The sequence below is a fragment of the Antechinus flavipes genome, chromosome 6 (assembly GCF_016432865.1).
Source record: "Antechinus flavipes isolate AdamAnt ecotype Samford, QLD, Australia chromosome 6, AdamAnt_v2, whole genome shotgun sequence".
Taxonomy (NCBI): Eukaryota; Metazoa; Chordata; class Mammalia; order Dasyuromorphia; family Dasyuridae; genus Antechinus; species Antechinus flavipes.
Window position 1 is genome coordinate 222,669,412 of NC_067403.1, and position 21,367 is coordinate 222,690,778.

Below are 21,367 nucleotides of genomic sequence, written 5' to 3' on the forward strand. Positions count from 1 at the left end.
ACATTCTACATCTGGGAACTATGAATTTTTTATTTGTTCTTAATATTTTGATAAAACTATTTCAACATAACTGATTTCCTTTATAATCCTATGCTTTTGTTTTGGTATATAATCTTATTTCTTTGTAGTTCATGCATCTACAAACATTCTAAGATAAGAGTATCTAAGTTTCACAATGAGGCTCTAAGGGGTCCTTGACAGAAGATAAAGAATCTCTGGTTAAAAGTCTAGAAAATCATGGATAAGCCAGTTTTAAAAGTCCTTGTCATTTCTTTTCATCACCCAAACAATAGCAGTACTTGACTTTGAGATCAAGGTATGTATAGAAACTTTCAGTCAGGGCTGATTTGAAAGGAACAAAAGAAGTGCCTCAGTTTCTTGATGTTTTAAGTAGGTTAAAAGCATCTCACTGGGTGATCTCTAGATATCAGACAAGGGACATGGCCAAACTGTCCCTACCTGGCTCTGTCAGATACAAACAGTTCCAAAAAGGACTTTACTGGCTAGAATTTGGAGAGTAACACCAGAATCTCAAAATCACTGATAACAGAACTATCATGGTGTAGCCCTTCATTTCCTATGGAGTTCTGACACATAAATTTATTTTAAGTCCTCCATAAATACTGCTCATCTATTAACAATGCCATCAGGCGGATCAGCTTCATGAGGAGACCAGAACTTTGAATCTAAGTTCTTAAACTGAACTCCATCTTTGCCACTTACAAACTATATGACTTGGAGCCATTAACCTTTGTGAGCCTGAGAGCTCCTCCTCTGAAAACTAAGGGTTAGACTAGATACTAGGAAAAGGCAAGGGAGGCCACAGTAGAACAAAACTTCACCTCACCTCAGAATAACATATTTCCCTTTTTTGAGCCAAGAACCTCATATATTACTGCTATAAGCACTTATAGGCACCATTTTACAGATCTCTGCATCTCCCCCAATGCCTAGCACACCACATTCACACAGTAAGTGCTCAATAGATATTTGTCAAATCAAATGATCTAGAAAATGGCTGAATATTAGAAAGTAAATAAAAAAAGGCTTCTGAATAGACCATGCAGGATGTTCAACGACCTTGCAATAAAACATGCTTTTTTATTCACAAGGAAAAACCTTGTATCTTTCACTTAGAGAGACTATTATTACCTAAGATAATAATAAATTGAATAAGCTAAGGTTTTTTGGAGTTCCATCCATAAAAGATTTTTGTGTCTTTTAAAAGATCACAGTCAAAAGCCTTAAGGCTCCAGGAACTAGAAACTAGGTTTTTTTGTTTGTTTATTTATTAAGCCAAGGGTAACTGATGAAAGCCACGTGGATTCACAACGACAGGCAAGCTGAGAGGAGAGTGAGAATGAGGTCCAGCTCATGCACATGCCAGCAAGTTCTCATGGCTTGGTCTAAGAAAGGCCAAAGACCAAGGAATTTTCTTTGGCTGCAGGGTTCAGACACAAGGAGGGCTGATCCTGTCTGTCTGTTCCCGGGACAGAGAAAACCCTACATAGGTAGGGCTACTGGGTTGGCCAATCCCTAAGGGTTAAATGAGGAAGTTGGCACTACAAGTTCCCAGACTTGACTATCTCAGCAGGTATCAGGATCCTTCAGCTTTTAGTTTTGAAATATAAATGCCTGCATGAGACAGCAGTAGCCTCTTTGGAAGAGAGGAGGCGAGTGAATGGGGTTACTTTGCTTCTAAGAGCCAGATTCTAGGGGAGTTTGGGTTTTCGTCAGTTTTTGGAAAAGCCCTCTTTGCCCCAATACAGACACATTTCCTTCCTTTGCTTTTTAACACTTTTTCATTCTTCCAAAACCCAACTAGGGATTTAAATTTCAATTCTCATCCAGGAGATTAAGATCAGTTTGTAAATAATAAACATCAGAAGGGAAGCTTCCCACTTACCAAGTACTTTTTAATCAATGTCCTCTTTTCCAGTGAGGATTTATTCAACCCTACAGTATACTCATCACGATGTTAGGTTCTGTGGGGGGAGTGAGAAGAAGGAAGGACAGCAGGAAGGGAAGAATAGAAAAGAATTATTAATAACACCATTGCTACTCCCAAAGGGGCTGATAATTTTAACAGGGAGTCAAAGAATAGACAAATGAAATAAATAGAATACCAAAACATCCATGATTAAACTCCAATATAAGTTATACTAGAGGATAGAGACTGGGGTAATTTGATGAGTATTGAAGATAGGCTCAGACATATAAAACTTTTTTTAGACTTTTCCTTGGAAGCAAAAAGTTTTTGATAAAGGGACCAATGGGATGAAATTATATCTCTGGGGCTGGAAAGCTGGAATGCATGAAATAATAAAGGATTACTAGGTTGGTTTAGATAAGGCCTTACAACATGTAAACTGATACTGAATCTTGAATAATGTGAAATAGTGAAAAAAAAAAAGTCCAAGTACTGTTATTGTTCTGTCAGGAACATGAACGAATTCACAAAATTTCACTCAAATGAAGTATCCCTAACAATGGTATTAAGATCTACTTTGTGCTAAAAAGATAATTTCTTTTGCAAAAAAAAAAAAAAAAAAAAAAATCCCTTATCATCTCAGATTGTAAATTATTGCTCTTTTGTTGAAAAATCCTTCTTTACACTTTCTTAGACAAGGACAGCTTTGGAGGAAAAAGACCACTAGCATTTATGTAGCACCCTCCATGTGCCAAATACTTATACAAGGTTTTCTCATGTAATCTTTCCAACAACCCAGGGATACCATCATACAATTTGCTATGAAACTAAGACAAGCAAGGTGACTCTTAAATAACTCTTACCCTGAACTCAGGTTTCCTTGTCACTAGACTATGCCACTTAGCTATCATGCTAGTTAATTAAATATAATATTATAAGAAATTTAAAAATATTTGTTCATATTAATATCTATTTAGAGTGGAAAGGGACCTTACAGGACTCTAATGCTTTCATTTCAGAGATGAGCAAACAGGCACATTCTCCTGAAGTAACTTGCCTGGGGTCATAGAACTACAAAGTGCCTGAGGTAGGTCTTCCTTATACCAAGCCCAGTACTGCAGCCAGCAACATTCTGCCCACCTTCTCTTCTTTCTGAGATGGTGGAAGTGGAAGGGGGAGATCCAGAGGCCATCATCAAACCTACCTGGTGCCTGAACAATAATGCCCTCCAAAACACCCTACTCCAGCCTCCACTTACATTTATCCCACTTATATCTTATCTCAATAGAGTCTGCCCCAAGTCCTATCTTGTTCAAAACTCTTGGTGTCTGGTCAGCTGATAGGCTAGCTGTCTCACTCAGCTCTGAGCCACCTGCAAGTGGCATAAGGAAGCCATCAACAAAGATGTTGGGAGTCCAGAGCTATGCCCAGACCATCAGCTAGACTTCTCCTTTGGAAATGCTTGTTCTTGGAGGTCAGCCATTGAACCAGCTCCATAATCACCTAACTATCCTATCCCATAGCTGATAGCTCTCTATCTCGTGCACAAGAACAAGAAAAGAAATTTTGTCAAATTCTAGGCTGAAATCTGAATAATGAATTTGTGTGATATTTTTCTTACCAATGAGTCCAGTTAGCAATCTTGCTCCCAAAAAAGGAAGTTTACACAACCTGTCTTCCATCACAGTCACAGAATCCTCCCTTGTAACAATGAATAACTGACCAACACAGTGGAGTGTCTCAGGACATGTCAGTTACAGTCTGAACATATATGAGTTGCTGTTGCTGAATTTCATGATGAAACCACCCAGTTCTGCTTCATTTAGTGCCAATGCACTTGCAAGTCTTGATCATCCCCGAGAACAAAGGACAAACAACAACGATGTTGATGCTTATGATCACTGCTTCTTTTTTTAATGTTTACATATAATACCTAAAACTTTATTTCTTATAATTTTGCCAAAAATAAAATTAAAAGTCAAGATGATTGTCCAACAGAATGCAATCTTCCTCCTTCCTTTTCCTGAAACAAGGTTAAACTTTGCCCATGTTCAGTGCAGTATTTTTTCATTTGTGGAGAATGACTCAGGAATCATATCTAGCAACTCTAACAGGTAACTTTTTGACTTAAAAACTATTAAAAGCCATCAGATGTTCTCTTACTATCTCCCTAATTATTTTTGGTGATTTTTTTAAATCAAATTTTACTTCAATATATTCTGATTTTTTTATTAATCATTTTTGTTGAATACTTTTCTAATCAGGTCAAGCCAACAAGCATTTATGAAGATCTACTTTGTGCTAAAAAGATAATTTCTTTTGCAAAAAAAAAAATCATAATAGGAATTGAGTAATTCAAACTTCTCATCACTGTTTTTTAACATCCTACTAACTGCCTTGAGAATCAGTCCAATACTTTCTTTTATGCCACTCCTGCAATATACAATATATCTTAACATTTTTTAAACTTATCCTTAACATTTTTCCTCACTTTAGCTTATTTGAGCTTTAGCCTTCCTGTTTTTACTCTACTAGATCATGTTGTAATTTTTTATTCATTCATTCATCAAAAATCTACTTAGCACTTACTATAGGAAATGTACCGTTCTGGTCACTAGTTTTAAAAAGAGTACAATACAATAACTCCTTACCCAAAGAAATTTGGACTGGAAAGACACAATATGCATACAGATTCATAAGTGCAAAGGAACTCCCCTATCCCCACTTAGGTGAAGGGAAATAATTAAGGGGGTGGTAAAGGGGAGAGAAGAAATCAGAAAAGACAGGAGAGCTTGCACTTGTTAAGATTTCCAGAAGGTGAAGCTAAGAAGGAAGAGCATTCTTTAAGTAGAGAGAATACTTGTATGTGTTAAAAAGCATAAAGACAGTAGATGGAATACTGCTCATGGGAAACAAGTTGACCAGTTTTTATGTATGTACATGTTCGCAGAGAGCCTAAGTAGAAGGTGCATGTAAAGGGTTTTAATGCCAAATAAAGGAATTTCGACACACCAGGAGCTAATGAAAACTCTGGGGGAAGGGTAGAGAGGATAATTATTTGAGAAAAATCAGTTTGTCAGAGCAAAGCTGGTTGTGGGAAGAGGAACACGTTAATGAAAGAGTAATGAGTCCAGGATGACACCTAGGTTTCAAAACTAGATAAGAAGGTGGTTTCCTCTACAGGAAAAGAGAAGTTTAGGGAAAAGGGTGGATCTTTAACAACCAAGAATTGTTTCAGATAGATTGTGGCTTAGATGCCAGTGGGATTGCCAGGAGCTAGTTTGTGATGAGAAGAGAGATGAGAAGAGAGAGGAGGACTGGATATAAAGATTTGGGAATCCATTAGTCAGAGATGATAATGGAGCTCACTGTGAACAGAAGGAGGAAGGGCAAATTTAGTGAGAAATATGAAATCATATGCTAAGTCTGAGGTGTCAACAGGATGTCTAGTACTCATAGGAAAGGGGAAATGTTTGGGCTGGAAATGGAAATTTGAGAATGATTCACAAAGAAGAAATAAAGCAATGAGAAAAGATCTCCAAAGGATAAAGTATAGAAAAAAAGTACAAACCCTTTGCACATGCCCACATGTGGTCATGGAGATGGTGAGGAGTACATGTAGAAAAAACAATCAAGACACCAAGGAAAAGCTAGAATCAGGAAAAACCGAATGAGAGAATGGAGAGGAAGAGAGAACATCAGTACGGCATTTGTGGAACAACAGTGTCAAATCCTGCTAGTAGATGGTCCAAGAATGAGGAATTTTAAAATATTATTTAACAAAGATTATGTTACCTGTGGCTTCTGAGAAAACAATTTCAGGAGAAAGATAGGGTCAGAAGCCTGATCAAGCTGTGTTTATTGAATAAACAGTGATGATAAGTACAGACTATTCCTCCTAAAAGTCTAGTTCTGAAGAGAGAAGAAAATGAGAGCTGTAGCTTGAGAGGTCAGAGGAACTATTTTATTGAAAGGACATGTGTGTGAGGATGGGGTGGGGATGTGTGTGAGGAAATTGTCTGAATATTTATTGACAAATGGAGAGGTGAAAGATGCTGAAGAAGAAATATAGCTGGGAAAAATCAATACAGTACCAAGGACAGAAGGCTGGGATCAAGAGTAGATGATTGCTTAGTTCTGGCAAGGAAAGACTACTTTTTATCACTAAGATAAACAGGTATGCAAGAATAGATCAGCATATTATTGCTCTATAAGAAACAATCAGTAGGATGATTTCAGAAAGACCTGGAGAGGTTTACATGAACTGATACTAAGTGAACTGAGTAGAACCAAGAGAAACAAGAAGATTATACAATGATCAATTCTGATGGATGTGATTCTTTTCAACAGTGAGATGATTCAGGCCAGATACAATGGACTTGTGATGAAGAGAGCCATCTGAACCCACAGAGAGAGGACTATGGGGACCAAGTATGGATCACAACATATTATTTACACTTTTTTTTGTTGTTGTTTGCTTGCAGTTTGTTTTCTTTCTCAATTTTACCCCCTTTTCTGATCTAATTTTTCTTGTGCAGCATGATCATGGTGGAAATATGTATAGAAAAATTTAATATATACTGGATTCCTTGCTATTTAGGGGAGGAATTGGGGGAAGGAGAGAGAAAAAAATTTGGAACACAAAGTTTTGCAAAGATCAATGTTGAAAACTATGCATGTTTTGGAAATAAAAAGCTTTTTTAAAAAGGCAGATCAGAGACTATGAAAAAGTTTTGAGATCTTCAGGAAGGGAGAATAAAAAGTTCAGTCAATCAACACACATTTTCTCATCATCTGTTTCAGAAACTTGGTAGAATGACAAATTAATTGAAGCTATTCTTAAGTTCCATGTTTCTATCACAGGTGACACACAAATTAAACATAAGGTATCCTGGATGGGAAGGCACTAGCATGCAAGGAAATCCTGCAGAAAATAGTTCTTGAAGTCCTGAAGGAAGCCATTAATTCATGTGTCAAATGCTGAAAGAAGTCATCGACTTCAAGAGTCAAGATGTGATAAGGAAGAGCATTCCAGGCTTGAAGAATATCAACTGCTAAAGCACAGAGCATTGAATGTGGATGGGGATGGAGCTCTGTATCATCTTTGAGGAAAAAAAGCCCAGGATGATTAGAGACTAAAAGTGCAGAAAGGAGGAAGAATATGAAAGTTAACAGGTGAGGTGGATGGGGCACAAAGAACTTTAAATGTCAAGAAAACACTGGAGTTTTCTGAATAGGAGTAAAGGAAATATGGTCAGAACTATGTTTTAGGAAAATCACTGTTGTGCCTGTGTGGAAGACATACTAGGAAGGGGAAGGCAAGAAAACCAATTAGGAAGCAGCTGCAATTCTGCATGGGAAAGATAATAAAGTCCTGAACTAGGAAGTGGTTTGTGAATGGGGGGGAAAAAAGGGACTGTATTCCAGATGTACTAGAGAAGTAGAATTGACCAGATTTGGCCTAAAATAATTAGATATTTTTATTGAATGACTTACAGGAGGGAGATGACAATGACACTTGAATGACTGTAAGAAAGGGAGTATCCTCAACAATAAGATGAAAAGTTGGAAGGTGGGGTAAGATTGTTGTCAGAAAGAAAGGAAGATAAATGAATTCTGCTTTGGACATATTGAATCTGAGACATCTATGGATATCCAGTCCTAAATATTCAATAGGCAATTGCTAATGTGAGATTGGAAATGAGGGTTTGTTAGAGAGAACTGGGAGTCATCTGGATGGTCCTCTTCAAGAAATTAAGACAAAAAACTCCAATGAAATAAGTAGGGGCTGTTCCCCTGGGAACCTAACTGGAACTGGACAACTGAACAACAAAGCTCCTTTCCTTATTTTTCTTTCTTTTTTCCCTTCCCTTCCCTTCCCTCTGTCTACACAGTGTATCATATCTTTACCTGCAGATGTCTGCCCAAAGGAAGGTCAATTTTGATCCCTGAAACGTCCTAAAATACCTTGGTGCATTCAGGTTAGATTTCTTTCTCAAGGGGCATGTCATAAACCCAAATCACTCTGACTCTCATTGATTGGCCAACAATAGGTCCCAGGCCAAGCCCCACTGGTCATTGTTTGAGCCCTGATTGGCTTAGAGTGAAAACTTGGGCCAGAAACCTTTTAGGGTCTTCTCCCAAATGTTTTGTGTGTGTGTGTGTGTGTGTGTGTGTGTCTTACTAGGTAAAGAGGCTATTCTTAGCCTCAAATCTTATCAAGTCAATCAATGTATTGGAGTTGCCTCAGTCAAACTAAGACCAGCTTAGTTAAAAAGGCAATGGTAGATCCATTGCATCCAGGGCCAACTTCAGTCATCCTGATGTATAATCTTGCTACTGGATCCAGATGATTACAAGAGAGAAAGTGAAGCTGGTAACTTTGCACAGCCCTCCCTCACTTAAATCAAACTCACTTGCATGTCATGGTATCACCTCCCTAATGCCATGGTTGTCTTCAAGAATGAAAGTCAAACAACTGCATGGTGATGGAAAACGAAACCATGGGAACAGAATTGAATCCATGTGAAAGCATAGAGAAGAGAGAAGAGGGCCCAGGACAGGGCCTTGGAGTACAGCTACATTTATGGGTTTCACGAATGTTAAATAAGGAAAAGGAGACTGATGGAGAACTCCAGCAAGATGCTCCCCCCAGGATAAACTGATCACCAATCATCTTAAGGATAGAGCATGCAACCCTATCCAGAGCTTTAAGAAACTAAAGCTGGATTTGCAGGTAGTCCACTTCCGATCTGCAGCCTTACAGGATATTGTATTGGGGGACCTCCCCTGCCAGTCCTCTCCTTTTTAGCTTCCTTTTTTAAGATTTTCCCCATTAGATTGTAAGATTTCCTGAAGGCAGGGATTATTTTTTTCTTATTTGTATCCCCAGCATTTAACACAGGGCTTAGTCCAAATCAGGTATTTAATAAATTGAACTGAAGGAGAATTAGGAGAGAGCATACCCAAAGAAGAGAACCCTGGAGGATAGTACAAATAGCAGTGTCAAATGTCGCAGAGAGGGTTAAAAAGGATGAGGATTGAGAAAAAGTTATTTGTCAATTAAGAAATCATTTAAAGACATTTCAATTGAATAATGAAGCTGAAAGCCTTAGAGGGTTAAGAAGAAAGCACAAGGAAGAAATGTAGACACTCCATACAAATGGTTTTGGGTTTTTTTGTTTAAGTTTGGTTGGAAAATAAAGAATAGAGGATGAGGGTAAGAACTACTAGGTTTTTTAAGGGTCAACATGCCTTGGATAAGTCTGTATGGAGGAGGAAAGGAGTCTACAAGGGGATGAAGAGAAGGATGACTGGATAGAGAATAATTCTGTTACAGAAGAGCAGATGGGGTCAAGGGTCCATGCAGAAAGCCTGGCTTTGATAAGGGCTACTTCACCAAAGCTTGCAGGAAAGAAGGGGGACCGAGGTGGGGGGAAGAGGGGGAGTAAGGGCTGTGGAAGGAGGAAGCAGAGGCAATCACTTTTCTGTTGCTTGTAATTTTGGGGGGAGAGAGTTGAAAATAAGAGGAGACTCATGAGTATTTGGAAAAGCTGCTGTAGGTTGTATACTTTGTGATTTTATGATCTTATAATATGATTTCTATTTTTTCCCCTAGAAAACAATGATTCAGACTAAGTTATAGGGAAAAGAGGTGTTAATCTTTCATCTTTATAAAATAATTAGTTCCAGATTTCCTTTTAAAGGGGAAATTAAGTAACTATGATCAGGACAGTATGGCCTAAATGTGTGAGTCATGCTTAACAGTGGTCACAAAGTGTATTCTCCAGAATTACTACAATTCTAAACAGGGCTTCACAGTACAGACAATATGCTATCATATGGGCTAGCATCTATCCAGCAACATTTTTCTTAGGCCATGGCCAATTTTTATTTTACTGACAGCAAATGAGCTCTTAATAAGTAGATTTTCCTTCTCAGCTCTGCTACCATTATCAATAAAAACAGGTTGTGGGAGGTGAGTTGTGAGAAACTGACTGGATTAAGGTAGCAAAGTACACAAACTTCGGCCAAGCAATCCCTGCTATTAATCCAGGGGAAAGCTGGTGATTGCCATCCTTGCCACCCCTCACCCCCTACAATCCTCAGGAAAGAACAGGCAGGTAGAACTATAGAAGACATTCTTACCAGCTGTCAGGGATGCCCAAACTTGTGGCTCAGGTGTATACACATGGCAGAAGGCAAGTAGACTTTTTATAGAGCAGAATGTCTCCAGATAGAAACAAAGTGAGCTTTGTATCAGAGGGGTCGAAGAGCACTGGATTTGAAGCCAACAGCTCCAGTCTGGAGCCCTAACTTTGAAACTTACTGTTTTTGTGATCTTGAGCAGAGGAGGACATTAAGCTGCTATCTAAATTGTTCAGTCATTTTGGTTGTGTCCAACTCTTTAGGACCCCATTTGGGTGTTCTTGACAAAGACCCCAGAATGATCTGCCATTTCCTTCTCCAGTTTATTTTACAGATGAGGAAACTGAGTCAAATAGGGTAAAATTTCTTGCCCACAGTCACAAAGGTCACATAGGCTGCATTTAAACTCAGATCTTCCTCCAAATTACTTCCCTGGTAGAAATCCTATGATTTCTTATGATATAAGGTTGGTTATTTGAGAGTCGATTAGTTATTAAGATCTTTTTTTTTTTTCAAAGCCCATATTCACTGAAATATTTTTCAATGGTAAAACTAACAACCTTTTCTCAGCTGTCATTCTATTACATAGCTTTTAAAAGTAGCACTTTTAGGAGCTTTAGGACTCTGGGCCTGTAGACAACACCTGAGTTCAAATACTGCCTCAGACACCAGTTGAGGGTAACCTTCAACTGCAAACTGGGGATCATTAGCACACACCTCCCAGGACTGTCCTAAGTCATTAGTGCTTAAGGCTTATGTCCTGCCTGCCCTACCCAGTTCTGCCTCACCTTCTCTCTGACACTGAAATCTCTTAGCTTTCTTCCTACCTTTTGAGATTCTACATTCTCAGTCTCCTTTGCAGGATTGTCCTGTATCCATCTCATTAAATGGGAATATTTCCTAAAGTACCACCTTGGGCCTTCCCCTCTTCCCTTTTCTCTATCAATCTTAATCCTTTAATCTTTTAATATCAGCATACCCAATTGCTTATAGTACAGCATCATCAGGATGTTTAACATAAAGCTGTTACTTTCCTCAAAACTCTTCCAAATTTCTTTTATTGGAGGGCAAGAGTGTGTTGTTGAGGACACTGTTGTTATAATTCTGAGATTTGCCTCCTTGAGGTCATCTTTGACTCTTTGCCATACTGATCATTTGCCAAGTCCTATTAATTCTCCCTCTGCATCTCTACCACCTGTTCCATTTTCTCTCTCCATGTAATCTCTACTCTAGTTCAGACCTCATTACCAGGCACCTGGAAATTTACAAGGCCTTCTTATTAGGTGCCCCTGTTTGTAGTCATTCCTCTTCAGTACATGCTCCATTATAGAGTTGCTAAAATGCTATTTCTAAAACATCTATTTGGTCATATCATGTGACTCACCAGTTTTCAGTGCCTCCCTATTGTGTTCAAAATGAAAGATAAAATCCTCAGGCTGTCAATCAAAATTCTTTCCAATATGGCTCCCACTTACTTTTCAAGTATTATTCTTATTAGCCCCTTTTCAGTACTACTTCTAAAATGACCTCTTAGCTGCTCCCCATCCATGACATCCTATTTTTCAGCCCTCTACCTTCCTCCCTAGTATAAGCTCAGACCTTGCCTTATCATGTCCTTTTTTTTTTTTTTTAAGTTTCGGTTTAAAGAATTTCCACTGGCTTTTATCTGGGTAACCAATTCAATTCTATGAAAAACATGACATGCTTATTTTTGGCAAAGACCGGAAGATACAAAGACAAAATCTGCTGTTAAGGAGCTTTGATTCAGGAAAAAGAGGGCAGGAAGGATGGCAACATAGACACAAACAAGAGGCCATGACACAAGTTCAGGAAGCACACCTTCCACATTAGCCAGTTATGAATTGCACTGAATGAGACAAAGCTGACAAAAGCAACCAGTTGGCCCATGCCAAGCTGACAACTTTGGGCTAGAGCACCTATTAAAGACTCATCATGTCCTTAGGAACTCTTGTGTATCTAAGCAGATGTCTAATTGTGCAAACTTTTATACCTATAAAAAATAAAAGGAAGTTATACTCAGGCTTCTAAGAGACAATCAAGCCTGCTCTTCCCGATGTTGGGCTAAGGAGAATGTCCTTTAAACACCAAGCTATATGGAGTGGTAGAAAGGGCACTGGCCCAGGAGAGCTTCTCAGATGTTCTGTCTCCAGTCTCTTTCTACTCTGGTTCCTCTATTCAGCTGACACCATTTTCCTCAAGTACAGATCTGATTATTTCACTCTTCTGCTTGAAAAGTGGGCCACTTGAAAACACAGCTCCTTACCCATTCATGTAAGTTTGTCTATAGCCTTGCTCCAGCTTATCTTTCCAAATAAACTAGACTCTGAGACAGTCATTTTATCAATCCTTGATTCCACAGCCGCTGTGATAACCCCTTTGGTTTCCTATTAGCAGAATACTTACAGAGGGATAACATGACTGCAGAGAAATGAGCTAGTCCTCAGCTTGTGGAATGTATTTGTTCCTACAAACAGAGTAAAACATCTCAGATGTTATCTCTTCAAGACAGGCAAGCAAGGCACAGTGGGGAGAGTAGAAAGGGAAGTCAATTTGAAAGACACCTGGGTTCCAATCTTCTTGTGCTTCTTGCTGTGTGACATTGGAAAAGTCACATCATTCAGTGGAGCCTCCAATTAGCCAGAGAATGAGAAGACTGGGAACTAGATGACTTTTGAGATCTCTTCAGTCAAAAGCTATGATAATAAATACAGCTAACATGTACATAGCACTTACTACATGCCAGGCACGGGCACCTTACAATTAATATCTCCTCTGTCCCTCACCACAATTCTGGAAAAGAACCATTCTTATTCCATTATGGAGAAGAGGAAACTGAGTCAAACAGCAGTTAAGTAACTTGCCCAGGGTCAGTCATGTAGTGGATATCCGGGGCTGGCTTTAATTCAGATCTTCCTGATCCCAGGCCAGAAGCTTTATTCACTGAGCCACCTATGATCTTCCCATATTCTCTGCGCTGTATTCTCTCTTCATTTCCCCCCAAACAGAACAAAAACAAACAAAAAATCTCTTTCAAAAAACAACCAAAGAACCAAGTCGAAACAAAAGCCAAACACAGTTTAAATGCTTCCCTTGCCACTATTATTTGTATGACATTGTAGACAGAAAAGTGAATGTTAAATCTTTGTCAGAAGTCAAACAACTGTGGTAAAACACCTCTGGAAAGGTTACAATGAGCCCCACATTATCTGTGCACGACCAAGTTTACCATCATCATAGTCCAACACATAATGATATTTTTGAGGGAACTTTAGGAATCCCATTTGTAATATGGGAATGATAACACAGTGACCCAAAGCTACTAGAGTTTAAAACTGCACTTTTGGGACACTTTGTTTAACAATCATATACCTCATTAGGCCAACACAAAGAAAATGCTGTCTAAAAGATAAATACACTTTTTAAGGACTTAAAAATCCATTTTTAACAATAATGTTGCTGACACATTCCAGTCCAGTTTCTTAGAGTAAACTCCAGAGAGGATCCAACATCTGGTACATCAGTGAAAGTTGCATAGCACAGTTTCAGGAGAATAAGCAAGTTAAGAGCTCCAGGCAAGATATCAGCACACAGTAAGTTTGCCCGTGCCCCCAAGTTGGAACTTGGATCAGCAAGAAAGTGGTCAGCACTGAACACATCAACAGCTCCCAGAAGGAGGGAAAACACTATTCTGGATTACCTCACATCCAACAACAATTTCAAAATACACATACACACACAAATAGGTAATGGAAAGGAACTTAGCATCTATGTGAATGAGACCTGTCCTCATCTGTAGAATGGGCATATGAATGCCTATCAGGGCCAATTTTGCAAGATTGCCGTGAGGCTTCTACCAGGACAATTGACAATAGGGTGCTTTGGCACAGCTCATACACAGGTAAGTGTCAACTGCCTTACTTATTCTACTCCAGAAGAATGTAAGCTCCTTGAAGGAATGGTCCTTTCTCCGGCTACAGAACACTCCACACACTAAGCACTTTGACTGAATGAGGCGTTTTTAGAGGCCACATTAAAATCTACCGCTGCACTTTATTATTGTTGTTGCTATTATATTAGAATGTAACCACCTAGAGGGGGGAGACTATCTTAATTACTTATATCTAAACCCTCAACCAGAAGACACTTTGCATTTCACTTGTCATGCAGGTCCCACTTAATAACTGTATGTTATATATATTCTGCAATGTATGCAAATGCATTATTGTGGTGTTCTTTTCTAAAACATGATCATTCTTTGGGAGCAGGTTTCTTAGGGAGGTTTCTGGAGGCAGCTTTAGTTTCAGTTCAGAGTAATAATCACCCCAAATGCAGCCAGCTTTTAAAATCCAAACGTTTCTTTTCTCCTTCCAAGTCTTGTCTCTTTCCTTGGGCCCGGATAGCTTTCTTAGAGGCCTCTCTCCATCCTTGGTTCCAAGAGCTCTTGCAGCTTGTCTTTATGTGGCCTCCAGCTCCTTCTGAATCTTGGTTCTCCTCCTCTCCACCGACTCCAGGAGCTCCTTCTACATGATCTCTTAAAGGTGTGAACGCAAAGGTTGACTCCTCCTCTGAGAGAGTGGGGTTGTGGGTTTCTGACTTGTGAATCTCCCGAACTTGTGAACTCTAATGTGTCAACTCTTAAAGGTTTAAACATTGTTTCTATCGATTCTAATGACTTAACACTTTGTAAGGATTCTAAGACATTACCATACCTCTAGTGTTCAATATACACCCTCAGTTGTTCCATGGCATTGACACCATGTCTCTCTATCAATGGGGAAAGAGAACAAGCATTTATTTAGTACCTACCGTATGCAGGGAACTGTGCTGGGTGCTTTACAAATGTAGTCTCATTAGATCCTCAAAAGGCCCTCCCTTTGCATTAACTTCCTCCAATAAGAACTCCCACATCTATGCAGCCCCTCCTCAGATCCTCATACTACCCCCATGTTAATTGAAGTTCGGAGAGGAACCAGCTAGCGTTTAGAAGGGGACTTGAACTCGGGTCCGCAGCGAAACTCTACGAGGTAACTCTACAGGTGTGTGGAGGGGTCTGCAGAAGAGGGTGGGGGGGTGGGGGGCTGTACAGGCATTTTTCCCTCCTAGAGAGAATCCGTTCTGATTCTCAGGGCCCCGCCCCCAGCCCGCAGTGGGAGAAGGCCGCAGGGGGGCAGGAGCTACTCGGTGCCCACTGCCAGAAGGGGCAGGACGCTGCCTCCTCCCGCGGGACAAGTCGCGGCACCGTTGCCGGGCCCGACAAGTGGAGGAAAGCAGCGACAGCCCCAGGCCTCCTCGGCCACGGCCCATCCGCTTCTACCCCTCACTCACCCCACTGTCGCCCGTGCTCCCCAAGGCCGCGCCCGACCCCGTGGACTCCGCTGCCGCGCCGGCTCCTGACACGGGCCTGCTCCGCACTCCAGATTCAAACCCACGCCAGTCTCTCCTCCGGCAAACCTCATTGGCTGCCATATGCTTGACGTCATCACGCCTGCCGAGCGAAGCCGCGCGCGCCCTTACTCGAGGTAGAATGGCCCGAGCGGGAGCCCGTCGGCCCGTCGCGGTTGGGCTGGCCTGGCGGTGGCCGTTGGAGGCGGAGCTGCGACTGAAAAGCTACTGGGGAGCCGAAGGAAAACATCCCTGGGAGGAGTCAGGGGGGCTGCCATTGATCCAGACTTTGAGTTGTTTGTACGTAGTTGTGTGCGTTTAGTTTCAGCGTCGAACTGTGAGCTTCTCTAGGACAGGGCCTGACTTGTAAAGCGCCTGGCATACAGCAGGCTCTCAATAAATAAGTGCTCATTGACCTACTCGGGCTCAGCCTGAGCCAGCATCTCCCCGGGCCTGGCCCTCTCCAGCTTTTGGTGGTCCAAACTGGCCTCATAACCCTAAACCGATTAAGAAAAAAACGGTAAAAATTAACTGGGTGAGTTTGAAGCGGCTGCTTGAGTATTAGGTCAGATAACAGATGACCTCATAGTGGGGTTGAAACGGATACTAAGCGAATAAAGTGTTCTTCCAAATTTGTAAGAATTTTGTAAAATATCGAAAGGGTAAACTGGGAAGCATTTCCTTTGTATGATAATCATTTTGAAAAAGTGCTTTTTATGAGTAACTTGCTTTCCTTACCATATGTTCCGTTTATTTTTTTTATTAGGGTTTATAAATAGCTAAGCAGCCATCCTGGCCTCTATTAATTAATGTTTTTGTATTATTAGGGTATTTTAGAAGCAATCCTTTTTTGTGTATTTTACTTTTCTAGTAATCTGTGTGAGTGGTCAAATAGGCATCCTTTTCTTTCTCGGTTTGCTAAGATGTATTTATTATTAGGGACTATAAGTAACAAAACAGCCACAATAAAGTCATATGAATGAAAGGCTTATTATTAGGTTGGGTTTTTTCCTACATAGCAAATCGTGTCCTAATAGGACACATATTAAATTATTTTTTCTTCTTGATCTGCACCTATGATTTCACTAAACTAAACTAAGATGAGTAACTTTTGCTAATTATAGTCAGAATTGGGGGTGGGAAGATAGGTCAGAACTAGACTACTGCCCATGGTCACAATTCGTGCTAGAAAGAAGCAGAATTTAACCCAACTCTTAATAGGAAATATGTCTCTTTTGTATATTCATACACAATAATACTGGCTAGCTATCTAAGTGAAATAATGTGTAAAATGCTTTGTAAGCATTAAAATGCTATAGAACTACGGGCCATTCTTCTCTTAAATTATGTGAATTGACCCCTTCAATTAGGTTACATTCCTTACACAAGAAAACCAAGCCTGATTCAACTTGTCATTTAACAACATTTTTAAGCACTTTGTGCCAAGCACAGAACTTTAAGTACTGGGGATTAAAAAAGAAAAAAAAGATGCCTGACTCTCAAGGAGCTCACAGTCGAAAGGACAAGATAAACAAGATATGTATATGATATATTGAAGATAATGGGAAGGCGTTGGAATCAAGGGAAATAAAAAGACTCCTATGATAAGAGGGTGGGATTTTGTCTAAAACTTTTATAAAGGAAACCCCTGGGCAGAGATGAGAAAGCAAGGTGTGTGGAAGTAGCAGGGATTAAATATTTTTAAACAAATGTCTGGAGAAACTATTTTCTAACACTAGGACATTATGGAAGAAAATCCTAAAAATAATTTGCATGCATTTGCACTAACCATACATAGATGAGTCACTTGGTTTTATGAGACTCTGAGATTAAATGAGAGGTTTGGTAGCATTTGGTAGGGATAATATAGAAATCATTTAGCCGGGAAACTGGTGCATTTATATCCTTTTAATGCACTGGCCGGTTTAAAAAGTAAAATATAAGAGGTCATAATCTGCATTTGTTAATTTTGGACAATTCACAGGGGTCTGGGGTTGTTTTGCAGGATTTATAATCAAACGCATAGGTTCTTTGCCAGACTATGGCAGTGTGGTCCCAAATGGCGTGCTCAGAAGAGCATGGGTTGCTAGCCTGGGAGATTTTTTGTCGCGCGACTGTCCTCAAACATTTTCCGGATCCCGAAGCCAACTTTATTGTCATCCCATTTTGGTTCCGGCCTCTCGCCCTTCTAATTTGGCAAGAGCCCCCAAAACTGTGAAAAGAGTATATGAGAGCCTTCGGTCAGCCGAAGTGACCGACTGTGGGGAAAACGGGACCGTGCGAGTGTGGAGAATGTCCCGGGGACCTCGGGCTTGCCAAGTGCGCGGCCGCCCCTAGGCTCTGGCGCCAAGCCCCCGGAACCAAAGGCGACGCGGCTGGTTGCCGGGGGAGCCGGGCCCGCGCGTCCGTGCGCGTCGCCTTCCCCTCCCGGCGGGCCGCATCGGGTTGCTGCTCTGCTCGGCCTTCAGAGCCCCAGCCAAAGCCAATTAAAATCCGAGCTCAAAATAAGTCCTCGTGTCCTACCCAGGTGAGGAAGGCCCCAGCCCGCGAGGTTTCCCTCCCCTAGGGAACCACCTTCCTTGAGAACGGCAGCCCCCGGGTCGAGCCCAGAGGCCGTGAGGCAAGGGAGGAGGCCGGGCCGCGTCCCCCTCCTCCCGAGTGCGCCCGCTCTGAAAGCTGCTTTCCGAGAATTTAAAGCCCCGCGTCTGTTCCTCGTGTTTCCCCTAGGGCGGATGGCTGCAACCCACGTTCCGCCCGGTGACGGGGCCCCACGGGAGTCTGTGAGGCGGAGGAAGGGAGAGAAGGGGCCAGCCCCCCGCAAAGGGCGAGGTTCGCGGGTCCGGCGCTCAGAGTGGGAAGTCCTTTCTTCAGGTCTGGACCTCTCGCCTGCGGCTCCATGGGGACGAGAAACTGACCAGCCAGCGACTGGGTCAGTGTCCTCGTGAAATGTGTGCAAGACTCACCAAGGCTGGCCCCTAAAATAGAAAAAAAAGAACAAAACCAGGAACTTAATAAGATCAGGCTGCCCTTTCATCTCCGTCTTTCTACACTTTTTTTTTTTTCTCACAGTCGTTCTATAATGGTACCTTTCAGCCCTGTGATAAGCGATAGTTCAGTGACTTTACAAAAAATGATTTTTTAAGGCACTGGAAAGGTCGATGATGTGTTAGTGCAGCTTTTTCAGAATTTCCAATATTGCTTCCATTTTTATTTTCTCACTACTGTGGAGTCTTGTTTGATCCCCATATTGAACTCGGTGCTCCCTGTTTTTAAAATCTAGATGAATGGAATCTGCTTCTATTCACATCCTTCCTTGGCCAATGGACCAAAACCAAGCTTGCCCGAGTGTTTAATTGTCTAAATAGAATATTTCTTTTTTTGAAGATGACATCTTAGAATTAACCAAAAACTAAATGATCATGGTGGGATGGGTATGGTCTTTATTCTCAGATATCGATTGGACTAGATCCTTCTGATTCTGACTATACATACATACATACACATATATACATACATATATACACACACATATATATGTATGTATGTATACACATTTGTAGGTACAGAGTATTAAATAGGAAAGTTTGATAGGAATTTTACTGTCCGGAGTTGTTATTAACAAGCATTCTGGAAAATAGAAGGCATTATTTTATATTTAAATTGTCCTTGAGCTACCCATCCATGTCTATTACAGCCTTGCCAGTTTCTAGGTTTTACTATGTTATTATGTTGACTCTTATCAGTATTTACTATGTTAACATAGGATTTTATCATGTCCGTGTTTATTTTTATTTACTTTTATTTGAATAATCTACGTTTTTATTGATTTGCAGTTTAGATTTGTTTCTCTTTGGGCATAGCTAAGTCAAATCTTTTCCCCAGGTAACTTAACTTGTACCAAATTTTTTCGGGTTAAAGTTTTTTTTGCAAATTTTAGATGAATTATCTTTTCAATATCCATCATTTTTTCTTCTAAAAGGAATTTTTTTTAGGCAAGATTATATGAATCTTTTTGGATTGTTTTGGAAGTAGAATGAATTATGAATTCTTGTTAGGATATTGAGGTCCCACAAATTGTATTTTAGGAAGTTTTGCTTCTCCTAATTTGGCTATTTCCATTGAAAAAGTTGAAAAAAAGTTTTTGAAATACGGTGTTTTGCAATTATGCTTATTCTAGGTAGTTGATTGTTTTGGGGAAAATGAGGGAGTAGTTATCTCAAATGATGTTTAACATCATTTGGCAAAATAGTTACACTACATGAAGAATTTTACCTAGGACATACATTTTATGTTTGTTCTATACCAATTGTATTTTTTTAAACCAAACAATATTTTTGTCCTATGATGCTATAATCTGCAGATTAAAAAGGAAAAAATGGACAAATATAAGAAAACATGAATTGAAGTATGATTAAAAGAAGTTGAGGAGTGAGTTGGCTGTGAAGAAGTAGAAAGAAGGAAAAAGAAGTTTGGTTCTGAAAGGGCGAAGAGTTGAGAAAACAGCAGTGCCACAGAAACATTTTTTAAAGAATAGAAAAACTTAAGAAAGTTTGTAGGTGTCGAGGAAGGCACACACAGGGATAGAACTCATTCACAAATTAATTTTGCTACTTTGTATTTCAAAAGTATGTCACATTTAATTGCTAATAAATTAGTGAAATATTGATATGTAAATAATTATAAAAAGAAATGATTGAAAAACTTTATAAACATACAATCTGTTAATATTGAGATGATAATGAGTTGCTGGTCTTTTTAAAATAAAATTGATCTTTGCAAATAAAGAAGTTAGCTCCTTCCAAATAAACAAGCAAACAAACAAAAAAATGAAGAACCCACCCTTAATTTCAAAACTTTTATAGATAATTAAAGCAGTTAAGCTCATATGATAATTATATATTTGACATTTCTCAAACAAATGATTTAAATCAAAGCTGATAATATAATGATCAGGATTTTTAAAAAAAAATACATCTACAAATAGAATTCTTTATATAAACTGAGAGACTTGTGGAACCTGACCATCTCATTTTTTTCTTCCACTAGAAATCCATTATTTTTTGGCTATAGATTACACCTTTCTTAAAGCATATTTCTTATGCTATTGCATTCAAGTGCTTTATACTCATATATTTGATTAACATTCCAAAACTATTCTTCAGAAAAAAAGATTAGGTAATTAATTTTCAGATCTTTAATTGTTAGAGAATATCTAGCAGTTTTAATAGCTTACCAGACAAGCCAACACCTGCATTTTTAGATGTTCAAATGAATGTTGACATAATCATTTTTTTTGATAGTTTTTAATATGATTGGAAGATACAGCAATTGACAGGATTCTAAACTTTGTTCTGCAAGTATTATTTAAATTACAATTTTAATTTGGATCATTTTTCCCCCCCCAGATCATATGAACTTTCAATATGCTTCGATATCAGTATCTTTGCAGAATCTACAGAGGATTCTTCCCATACAATTTTGGAACTGGCATATTTAATATAGGCAGATGCCCCAAAGAAATGCATTCTTCAGTCAGCAAGTACAATGAACTTAAAGATGAAGAGCATGCAAGTGTTTCCAAAGATCAGGAAATGCATCATTCTCAAAGTGGAAATCTTGAAACTATGAAACAATTACACACACCAGTGATGGTCAACGAAGTTATTGATTGCTTAGCACCACAACCAGGGCAGGTGAGTTAACTGGTTTCCTTGTAAAGTTGAAAATTTTGAGTATGTCCAAATTGTGTTTGAAAGACAAATGTTAGAATTTGTATCATATATAAACATTTGTTTTAGAACAGCAAGTTTAATATAACTTTTTTCTAGAAAGTTCTTTGATAATTTCTATACCTTTCCTGATAATTTTCTCTTTCCTTTTGGAAAG

At 39.5% G+C, this 21,367-nt stretch overlaps 2 protein-coding genes across 7 annotated transcripts in view; one reads left to right on the plus strand and one right to left on the minus strand.

Moving 5' to 3' along the window:
- The window catches only part of KIF18A (kinesin family member 18A), a 99,787-nt gene extending 84,247 nt beyond the window's left edge, over positions 1–15,540 (minus strand). The window contains exons 1-2 of one of the 4 annotated variants that reach the window (XM_051964355.1): positions 15,425–15,540; positions 1,907–1,985 (exon numbers count right to left, since the gene is read on the minus strand). The gene's annotated coding sequence lies outside the window, so the exon portion shown is untranslated. Of the gene's footprint in view, positions 1–1,906; positions 1,986–3,551; positions 3,702–7,840; positions 9,744–15,424 lie in introns of those variants that run through there. The other 3 variants (XM_051964356.1, XM_051964357.1, XM_051964358.1) reach the window with 3 other exon arrangements.
- A 171-nt stretch (positions 15,541–15,711) lies between these two features.
- METTL15 (methyltransferase like 15) overlaps positions 15,712–21,367 on the plus strand; it is a 180,912-nt gene continuing 175,256 nt past the window's right edge. The window contains exons 1-2 of one of the 3 annotated variants that reach the window (XM_051966581.1): positions 15,712–16,016; positions 20,887–21,174. In XM_051966581.1, coding sequence (XP_051822541.1) covers positions 20,905–21,174 — 270 coding nt within the window. In that variant the 5' untranslated portion in view covers positions 15,712–16,016; positions 20,887–20,904. Of the gene's footprint in view, positions 16,017–16,038; positions 18,009–18,319; positions 18,411–20,886; positions 21,175–21,367 lie in introns of those variants that run through there. The other 2 variants (XM_051966579.1, XM_051966580.1) reach the window with 2 other exon arrangements.